The 11,173-nt window shown below is 31.8% G+C and overlaps 1 protein-coding gene across 2 annotated transcripts; it reads left to right on the forward strand.

Moving 5' to 3' along the window:
• The first annotated feature begins 2,718 nt into the window (after nt 1–2,718).
• On the forward strand, nt 2,719–8,451 carry LOC115716096 (uncharacterized). Of its 2 annotated transcripts, none has more exons than XM_061115939.1 (4): nt 2,719–2,882; nt 3,089–3,162; nt 4,416–5,243; nt 5,713–8,451. In XM_061115939.1, the coding sequence occupies exons 3-4, from the start codon at nt 4,416–4,418 to the stop codon at nt 7,531–7,533; spliced, it is 2,649 nt and encodes an 882-aa protein (XP_060971922.1). In that variant the 5' UTR covers nt 2,719–2,882; nt 3,089–3,162; the 3' UTR covers nt 7,534–8,451. The 2 variants fall into 2 exon arrangements, with proteins under 2 accessions (XP_060971922.1, XP_060971923.1); XM_061115940.1 differs by having other exon boundaries at nt 3,103–3,162.
• Nucleotides 8,452–11,173: the final 2,722 nt, after the last annotated feature.

Consider the following 11,173-nt stretch of genomic DNA (forward strand, 5'->3'; position numbering starts at 1 on the left):
CTCTGGGCGAACATGTGCAACTTGATCGGACATTGGTGTCTCCAAAATTAGATTTAGAGTTTTGTTAGTCAAATCTATAATTAATAATATTAAAAATTAATCCATTAAAAAGTAATATTTAAAATTAATTATAAATAATTATATGGGTGGATACCATTTTGGACCCTGTGTTTTGTAAAAGTTACAAATTGGACCATGTGTTTTGTTAAATGACAAAATGGACCTTGTATTTTCTAAAATAGTAAAAATAGGACCCTGAGCTTAATTTTTGACAACTTTTTTTTTTAATACAACCAACTTGAAGACAATGCTTAATACGAACAGATACAAAAAATGTAAACAGTTTTGTCATAGTACTTTTAGATCAGATTATAATTAAACTTTATTTTGATAAAAAAATCAATTTAGGGTCATATTTGTACTATTTTAGAAAATACAGGGTCCATTTTGTCATTTAACAAAACACAAGATCCAATTGGTAACTTTTGTAAAACAGAGGGTCCAAAATGGTATTTACCCTAATTATATTAATTATAGTGTAGTTTTTAACAATTAATTAAAAATTTTAAATCAAATAAAAAATTATAAATTATTATCAATATCTTACTTTTACTGCGATAGCCCCAATAAAAATATATAAAAGGTAATCGTAATATAAATAAATAATTTAGGGTGATTCTACAATGCACTCCCTTAAAAGGGATGTATTGATGCACCTTTAACTTATTTCGGCATTCAGAAAAAAAAATTAATCTATTTTTTTTTTCATATTCATATATGTTATAGCTATTTAAGATATCTTATAAAATATTGAGAAATTCGGAATAATTTACAATATAAAAAATAATGTTCAAACAGTCGATTTTACACGCGTATAAAATAAAATAGTCACTCGTGTAATACAATGTTTGAACATAGTTTTCGACGTGTTAAACTTTTCCAAATTTCTTAAAATTTTGCAGAATGTCTTAAATAACTATAACGTACATGAACATGAGAAAAAATTTGACTAAAAAACTATTTCGAATGCTAAAACAGATAGAGGTGCATTAATATATCTATTTTAAAAGGATACATTGTGGAATTTTCTAATAATTTATTTATATCGTAACAAACTTATCCACTTTATGTGAGACCTAAAAATCTTAAAAACATAATATATAAAAAAACACACACAAGATGCCTTATATATGCAACAATTCAACAAAATAATGAATTTTAAAACTAAGGGGGCGTTTGGTATGAGGTGTTCAAAATAATTTGATTATAGGGAATATTATAAAGGAGAATATGATTATAGAGAAATGTGTAAACTGTGTTTGGCTGTGTAGGGTAATATGTAATCATATTCCCGTTAATTGAATTATACTGTTTGGTTGAGTACAAGAATCTTATATATTATTTTAAAAAATTAAAATTAAAATATTTTTTTAATGTGTCTATATAATGTTAATTATACATAAAAATAAAATAATTATTCATTAAAGAAATATATTTATTAATTAGAAAATATTAATTTTTATTGTATTTTTTATTAATTAAAATGAATATTTTTATTTATCACTATGTTATTTATTTTTGTTCGCTATGTCATTTATGTACACCATTCTCATAAAATTTATATATAATCCATATATATGTTATTGCTAATATCATAATAAAAATAAATCATTTATAAAAAAACCGATCTTACAGACTAAATATATATATATATATCATAATATTTTGTTTATAATAAATTATAATATTAATGGTATTTAAATTTATTTATTAATTTAAAAATATTATTCAAATTAATATAATGGAAGGGAATAATGAATCCCACCTTTTTTTAATGTATCAACATTACCCTCTTCAAGGGTATTTATATTACCAAGGGAATGACATTTCAAGATTAAACCCTCCAAACAAATAAAGTAATGTTTAACATTACTATTCCCTTGCTAACATAAAGTAATGTGTAAATTTATGTTTTTGAAACAAAACAAGAAAAAGGTAATATTCACTACTAGACGGAAATCAATGTTAATCTCTTGTCAAAATGAAAATGATTGTTGGGTCAATTATTATTATAAGGTTACTAAATTAAATAAATAATAATTAGAACTTAATTTTCAAAAAGCTTTTAGCTAAGCCAACCCCTTAATTTGCAAACCCTTGTAAAAAAAATCCCTTTATTAAAGCCACGAGTCTAAGAATAATAGAACAATCCAAAATCTTCACGTGGATGGCAACCTTGTATTTCTTAATTATTAAATCGAAAAATCAACTAAATTTTTTATATATAAAAAAAAGAAAAGAAAAATCAACTATTTTTTTTTTTTTTAAAATCAACACCTCAAGGCTAATTTGGTCATTTAGCCAATTTAATCCAATCTGAAACTGTTAGTCTTTGACGCGTATAGATACGCGCAACGACACTTATATCACCCTCTTACCCTTAATCTCACCGAAACGATGTCGTTTTCTCTAATACAAATTAAAATGACAATCTTTTTTTCTCATCTGGACACGTCGCAAAATCTTACTGGCTGAGAATAAATCACGTAAATGATAGTTCATGTACGAGAGAATCTTAAAACCCACGTGTCGATAGTCAAATCACGTAGTGTATCCACGCACCATCAAAGCGCGTCTATTTAAACGGACCAAAACATTTTTGATAATATAATATATTATATAATGTAAATTTTCTCATTCTATAAATCTTTTTATAAACAACCCCACAATAAACACAAGCTTCTTCTCTCCATTCTCTCTCTATAAATATTTTTTTTCTCTCTCTAAGCACAAAACAGAACGACTTTGTTTTTTATTTTTGGAGTCTCTCTTCGAATTTCAGTCTTCGTAGCCATGAAAGCTCAGGTTTCTTAAAAATCCAGGTACGACTAGCTATAGTAATTCTCTTATTAATATAAATATATCTCTGCTTTTCTTTTCTCTTTCTTTCTTGTTCGAATACTTGTAATATATATTATTATGTTTGTTTAAATATATATATATTGTTGTGTATATATATATATGTTTGTTTACGTTTTATATCATAGTTTTAATCTCTTAAGTAACTAATCGGTGCTCAACTTTGAAGACCCATTTTCTCAGGTTGGAGTTTTGACGTGGGTTTCGACTAGTTTTTTTGGTTTTTCTTCATCTTAAGGAGAGGTACAGTTTAAAGAAGAGATTTTTATATTTCTTTATTTCTTTCTTTCTTTAAATGGGGTTGCTTTTTCTGCTTATTTGTACGATTTGAAATACTTTTCTGCTTGTTTTAACGGTTCCATGAAGAGTAATTGATTAGAATTTGATGGATCATATTGGAATTCTCACTGTGAACGGTGGTTTTTGTTTGTTTGGTGTGTATAGATATTATATAATAATATAAATATATTATTGATAATAATAATATTATTTTTGTGTTTAGAATGTGTTGCTTTCTGGTAAAGTTTATAATTTTGATTTGGTTCATTAGATAAATGTATCTTCTTAATGGGGTTTCGGTGTTTTTGTGTTAAAAGTTTCTTCTTTATCGAACTTGTTTGCCTTGAATTCTAGTTTTGGTTTCGAAAATGAATCTGGGTATATTTATTGTCTTCTTTTGGATGCTATAAGTGTTATAAACTTTTTTTTTTTTTTTTTTTTTTTTTTTTTTTTTTTCTAAATATCTTTACATACGAATTAAGCAAAAATTTTCAAGTATGGCCAGAAAGGACGAAAATTCATTTTTGATGCGAAAATTCTTATGTGATTTTCGGGATAATACTTCTTCTTTCCCTAATTTGGACACATTCTTTTTTCATTTATTATTATTATTATTATTTGAAAACAAGTTGGTCTAAATAAATTAATAAAGTATAATATATGGGATATATATTTATTCAAAAAAAAATATGTAAGATATATATTTTTTTAAAAAACAAATTGACTTTTTACAAGTTGAATCTGTAGAAAATTTCTCTATTTAGTGTTTTTTTATTCAATTAATCTGAATCTATTAAATATAGATATTCTGTAGTTCAAAATTTCAAATGCTTATAAACAAAACATTGTTAACATAATACTAACAGGAAGAAGCTTAACCATCTCATTCTTTTTTCTTTTTGGTTCATTCTGTTTAAATTCAGAAAAATGGACTGACCAGTCTTTTAAAAAGGAAAGGTAAAAAAATGCTTTCTTTTTGTTACTGAATTTGAAGTTATGTATTGCTTGTTTAAATGGGACCTGCAATTTCATTTTTCATGAAACAAACTCTTACCATATTTTTTTTTGCTTAGCATGCTATATTATCCAACTTTTGTTTTTCTCATTGTCAAGTCCAAATTACTGCATAACAACTCATCACTTTGAAAGGGAAAAATGAGAATAAATAAATTTATTGATAGAATAATAGTAACCCCATATCCATTTTTCTGTGGCAGATGGATTCTGGTGAAGTAATTGAACATATGAATACAAGTAAAGATATATCTGTTGTGAACTCTGTTAGTGCAGAAGTTTGTGGCATTTATGATATCTTTGGAGATTCAGAAATACATCCTAGAGTTGGTGATCAATACCAAGTTGTAATTCCTTCTCCAATTACAGTATCTGACTATAAGACTCTGACTGATGCCAAAATGGTAAATGATGGTTGCCATAATGTTCTCATTGGTTTGCCCATACCAATAATGTGGATAAATGAGGAGAGTGAGAACAAGAAACATGAAGAACAGGAAGCTATTCATGTCAGCAACAAAAATGAGTCTTTAAAATCTGAATGCATCAATGAGGGGGGAATAGTTCAAGAAGGGAGTGATTTGAAACCTAAAGTTGAGCCTTTAGATATTACATCAGGGGATGACACAAAAGAGGTTGAACCAGAGAAGTTAGCTTTGGAGAAATATATGATAATGGCTGAACTGCAACCAAAACATGGAGGAGAAGGCCGCTTCCTAGTCCCTGGGTGCTTGAGTGACATTTGGAGTAATATTGAGGATGAAGGGTTTCTTCTTGGGTTGTATATCTTTGGGAAGAACCTTGTTTTGGTGAAGAATTTCATTGGGAGTAAGCAAATGGGAGACATATTGACATTCTACTATGGGAGATTTTACAGGTCTGAAAGATACTGTAGATGGTCTGAGTGCAGGAAAATAAAAACCAGAAAGTGTATTTATGGACAAAGAATCTTCACAGGATTGAGGCATCAAGAATTGTTGTCTCGGTTGCTTCCTCATGTGTCACAGGATTGCCAAAACACTGTACTTGAGGTAGTTATAAATCCTACTGAGCATTATGATCCTGTGCTTCTTTGTTAAACTACAGCATTCCTATGCAGATTACCACAGTTTCCTCTGCTTTATTTGCATTTATTTTTTGTTGGGAAAGTTCAACATGCTTGCTTACACACACACACACATATCAATTAGTTTGTTTCCTCCATTATGAAGTTGTGAATTCATGTAAAAAAATGTAAAAATACCTTAAAGATAAAGATTTTCAGGACATGGAAATGGAGAGTAATTTCAAAATAGTTGTTTCTTTAAATCAAAGTCAGTTTACTAGATTTTCATTTATGGTTATGGCTTTGTAATGCAGTCATCATTAGCACCTGAGATTTATGTATGTATAACCTTCTGGCCTTCAATTATATACTCTACATTACATTTTTATAAGAAATAACACATAACATATAGTTTCCTACATTTTGTTAATAATTTTCTTTCACCATTTTGGCAGTCCTCTAAGACATATGGGGAGGGGAAAATTTCACTACAGGAATATGTGTTCACTTTAAAGGCTTCATTTGGTTTAAATGCTCTTGTGGAGGCAGTGGGAATTGGGAAAGGGAAGCAAGATCTTACAGGAATCGCCATGGAGACTCCAAGGTCCAATCAAGTTGCACATGTTCGCCCAGAGATACCGATTGGCAAGGCATGCTCAGCACTAACCACCCCAGAGATTGTCAACTTTTTAACAGGAGACTTCCGGCTTAGTAAAGCTCGATCAAGTGATCTATTCTGGGAAGCTGTTTGGCCTCGTTTGCTTGCAAGAGGGTGGCACTCTGAGGAGCCTAATAATCATGGTGTTGTTGCTGTTTCCAAGCATTCTTTGGTCTTCCTAATACCTGGCATTAAAAAGTTCTCAAGAAGGAAACTAGTGAAGGGAGAGCACTATTATGATTCTGTAAGTGATGTCCTCAGTAAAGTTGCCTCAGATCCTAGTCTTCTTGAGATTGAAAGTTGCAAAATCAATGAAGAAAATGTGTGGATTGATGAAACAAAATCGGACCAAGAAGATTTTTCTAATCAGGAACGCCATTGTTATCTCAAGCCACGCACTCCCAATCATACTACTACTGATGACATGAAATTTACCGTTGTGGATACAACAAGTCTGGCAAATGGGAAAGTGCGTAAGGTGAGGGAACTTAGAAGCTTACCTACTGAAATAATCTACACTTCTACCTCCCTTAGTGACTCTGAAAAGGATGATGAAGACAGTTTTGAGGAGTCATTAAGTAAATCCAGTTCAGCTGATACCTTGTGCTCAGAGAAGATTGAGACTAATGATCTTACCTGTAAAACAGTACCTTTTGGTGGCAAGGATTTTGATTACAACACTTTAGAACAGGGCTTTTCAGATAAAGGTTTGGCTACCATGTCAGAAAAAATCCATAAGGATAAAGAGGCTGATTTACTCAACAACAGAAAACAGTTGAAAGAGGCTAAAAAGTCCAAATTGATCCAGAAAATTATTTCTGAAAATGAAAATCATCTAGCTCCTATTGTAAAACGACGACGAAGATTACCTCATATTTCTAAGGAGATGAGCGATACCACAATCAACAGCAGCAATGTTGATTCCATATTGCAACAAGAAGCCAGTAGCTGTGTCGACAATTCATATTTTAGCGAGAACATTCTCTTTCGGGTGGATCAATCTCAAGAGACTTTGTCATCTACCAGTTCATCTAGAGGAGGCAGCCCAATCACTAGAGCTGAAGGCATTGCTAATAGTAACCATATGGATGCTGATTTTCCTCATGATAAACCTCCAACCCGTACATTGATTGACTTGAACTTACCTATCTCTCCAGATGTTGAAACTGATGAATCTCAAATGATGGATACAGCAGAAGGGAAAGATCATGAAATGGACAATCCCCATGTAGTGAAATTCTCAGAATGTGTAGCTATCACTGAGGAGCAGGAAGCTAAAGTAGTAGGTTCACGTAGACAAAGCACAAGAAATCGACCACTAACCACCAGGGTGCTGGAAGCTTTTGCTTGTGGATTTTTGGACATAAAGCAGAAGCGAAAGTCAAAGGATGCATTTCTTGGGGACAACTTAAAGTTGAGACCCCCCTCACGACGTGCTCGTGCTAGGGTGACAACAACACCTCCAGAAAGTTTCGATTCCATTACTGTGGATTTCCCTATGGAGGAAAGAGGAAGTTCTATCCAAAATACCAATGGTGATGTATTCAACAAGCTTGACATCAATACTGAAACTGGTTACAAACTAGAGAATGGTGCTTCTCAGTTCTCTATCTCATAGTTCTTCACTCAAGAAGTCAATTCTTTTGGCTGCTACATAACACATCACTCTCTTACTCAGCATTTGGCATTTCATGTGATTATCACAAAATGTTATCGGTGGAAATATATCTCTTCAATGAAGACTATGTCGACTGATATAAAACACCTCTCAAGAAATTACTTAATGAACCATTCTTTTGGGACAAATTTTAACTTTTGTAGAGTTCATGTTTCACATGGTAAGTCCTAATTATTAGTTGTCATACAATTCCACGGTGAGTCGGGAAATCAACGTCGACAAGGTGGTGGCTAAAGAGATTTTTGACTGTGCACACTGAGTCAAGGGAATGTTGTTCTTCCCATGCCTAATCACAGAGTTGTGTAGATGCGCGGGTGTGCCAATGATGCCTGAAGAGGACCCTGTCCCAAGAAAAGGAGTGGTTAGTTTTGGGCCTGCTCGTGCCCGAAATGCGCCACCACATCCACTGCTTCTGCTTCCACTTCGAGTGACCCAATGATGGAGCGGTTGGCCAAGCAAGAAGCCTTGCAACAACAAATGCTCCAGCGGCAGTCGCAGATGTGTGAGTGGCTGCATTCCCATTAGAACTATGAGAGGGAGCGAGATACGTGGATGATGCGAGCTCTTCACCGTAACCAGCCTAGAGCAACAGCTGCATTCCCAGCTTTCCCTGAGCTGCATTCCCAGTTGATGACAAAGAAAGGGACTCCCGTGGTCGAGAGCTCGATTATTGAGACAATTTCTCTTTTTCCTTAGTTTAATTGTTATTGTGTTTGTGTGTGTTGAACTAATGATGTTAGTTAATTGTTGCCACTATTTGTGTTTGTTTATTTTGTGAGTACTTTTGTTGTTGTCTTTAGTATTGTGTGTAATAAACATTATGTGGATTAGATTGTATTAATTATGTTATTTTGTCAATGTTTGTTATGTTCTGTTTTAGCTTGTAATTGAGAAAGATAGTGCATTTATTTTCAGCTTGGGTTAGCATACCGCTCGATGACGAAAAGAAAAAAAAAATATTATTATTATCATCCATTTCCTGCCATTAGTATAAGTTTTGATTTTTCGTGTGTTGAAATGTCTAGTTAAGTGTTATTTTGTCTAAATGTTAGTTTATGGGTAATTCTTTTAAATAAATGTGTACTTGTGCTATTTCACTATGCTTTGATTAATTAGAATGATTAAAACCTTGAGAGAGTTTAAGTTTCTAAAATTGGCTAGTTTTACAACTTAGAAATGATCTAGGCGATTTTTGAACGATTGAATATTTCAAGCTAACCCGAGAATATTTACTTATCAATAGTCACCCTATTTGAGCCAATAGCCTAATTCTTCTTAGCACCTATCAAAGTTAATATACTCACACACAAATTTTCTCCTTCACAAGCCAAACCTATTTGCCTAAGCTATCAAGTATCAATCAAACATTAATGGGGTAGGGAAGTGAGGATAAAATTTTGCAAAATTTGGTGAAACAAATTTATATTGGAGATAAAAGTACCTATCAAGGACCAATCAAACATTAATGGGGTAAGGATGTGAGTTCGAGGTTGTGAGAGTTTTGACTCACCTAACATAAAAGTCCCTCTTTTGTTATAAATATATACAAAAAAAAAAAAAAATTATATATATAACAATAGTAGTGAATAAAATAGAAAGACAAAAAAAAGACAAGTTTAACTCTAAGTTTGACCCCTAATCAAAGAAAAATGTTGTAGAGTTCTCTTTTTATTTATTTAGTTGGTTTGAAAAAAAAAATATTATATTATATACATATAGCAAGAGAGTTGGAACCAGATTGAATGATCATTGTGAGTTGAGAATGAAATTTTGAGTGAGCGTTTGAGAGAAAAGGAAAAGTCATTGATAAATTGAGGTAATTAGGTCATGAGCTTAAGAAATGTCATCTTTTACCAAACCCGAACCTAAGCCTCACATTACAATCCTAGTAAAGTCCTTTTAATCTAGGGTGTAAAGCTAAGCTACATTAGTGGAGAGGGTTGCACTAATTCAACTTATGGAAGCAAAACTTTTTAAACTTGAGGATCAAAGGTAGTTGTTATAGAAATTAAAGGTGTTGGTGGGAAGTATTTGTACATTTCATTGATTGAATTATTCTTGGTAAGTATTAAGGACATTGATAGCATGAAAAACTCGATTGAAACACACAAGTTTAAGACATATTCACTATCACCATTACACTTCCATTCCATCTAACTCTGAGAGCATTTTCGTCGCTAAACCAAGTGTGAAAGAGCAATATATTCTCTATTGTAAGTATGTTGTTGTCGCTGTCATTTTTGTTTTTGGTGTTTAGTTCTTGCTGTTTTTCATTAGTCGAGGACGAGCAATACTCTAAGTTTGGGTGTGATAACTCTATGGTATATAGTTATTTTTAACACCTTTAAACTGAAATTAATGTGAAAAGAGTAGTGAAAGTGTCTTTGTTATTTTACTTTACTTAATTTCTAGCTTTATGTTCTAAATAGTAAGTTAACTTTGGAGTCTTATAAAAATTGTTATTGTTAGTTGTGCTTTTTTTTTTTAATTAAATGTGCTTGTTTGTTGTTGAAAAAGAAGAATTAAATTATTAGAAAAAGGAAAGGAGGCAAGGATGAAGTGGGAACAAAAGCTGAAAATGGACTAAATTGCTGAAGCAATGCTACAACGAATTCAGCATTCTGGCAGTGACAAGGAGAGAGTTAGAAGAACGAATTTTGTTTGTCCACATCAGGATGAGCGTGTCAGTCATTAAAAATTAAGCCAGCTGGCTGTTGTGAAGGAAAAAAACTAAACCTAGTGGGCCAAGGTGGAAAAGGGATTGGACTTCTATTTTTAGGATATTATTTTGTATCCTATTTACCCAACAACCAAAAAGAGGAAACCAAGTACACCTTCTTCTTTAACATGATGCAGCTGCCATTTTTGAAAGAAAAATTAATTGCAAAAGCAAAGTACGGCAGAGGGGGACCAAAGTGCCAAGAGAGAAGGACACAAGCTTTTGTGTTTGATTTTCTTTTACCTTCCCTTATTATTTTTCTTTCTTGTTTCTTTTACTTAGATATTAAAAACTTTGTGAGCTGTAACCAAAGGGCAGCAGCCATGGAGAAATACTTTTTACTTTGGATTTTATTTTCTTGTTTAAATATAAGCTAGACTTTTTGAGAATTGAATGGCTATAAACTTCTATGTTGGGTATGATTAATTTTTAAGCTTATTTTAGCATCTTTGTCTTTGTACATTCAAGTGAGCTTGTCATTTTTATTTGGTTGTTATTTCTTGGCCATGAGTAACAATTTGTTAAGCTAAATCTTGTTTCGGAAGGCTAAATCTAGTAATTAAACTTGGATGGAGCAAGAGAAATCCTAGATTTTAATTTTTCATTGTAAGTGGAATAAGATTATTTTATTTACCTTACATAACTTAAGAATTGATATTTAAATAGTGTTCTACTTACTGGTTTGATATATGAATATATTGAGCTAAGTGGTAGACCTTAAATTGTGAGTTTTGGCAAATTCTCATAAGCTTAGAAAAATTTCTATTATCTTTGTACAAGAATGCTGGAGTAATGCTGAACCGATGCTGTAACAATTAGTAGAAAAACCTAACTAGGGGAGATTAGTTATTCAAGCCACTT

The sequence above is a fragment of the Cannabis sativa genome, chromosome 5, assembly GCF_029168945.1.
Source record: "Cannabis sativa cultivar Pink pepper isolate KNU-18-1 chromosome 5, ASM2916894v1, whole genome shotgun sequence".
In the NCBI taxonomy this organism is placed as follows: Eukaryota; Viridiplantae; Streptophyta; class Magnoliopsida; order Rosales; family Cannabaceae; genus Cannabis; species Cannabis sativa.

What these genes read in the sequence shown, in the direction of transcription:
- LOC115716096 (XM_061115939.1), top strand. Translation starts at nt 4,416, where the DNA reads ATGGATTCTGGTGAAGTAATTGAACATATGAATACAAGTAAAGATATA. An exon ending in GCCAAAACACTGTACTTGAG is followed by an intron (nt 5,244 to 5,712) that starts GTAGTTATAAAT and finishes CCATTTTGGCAG; the next exon opens with TCCTCTAAGACATATGGGGA.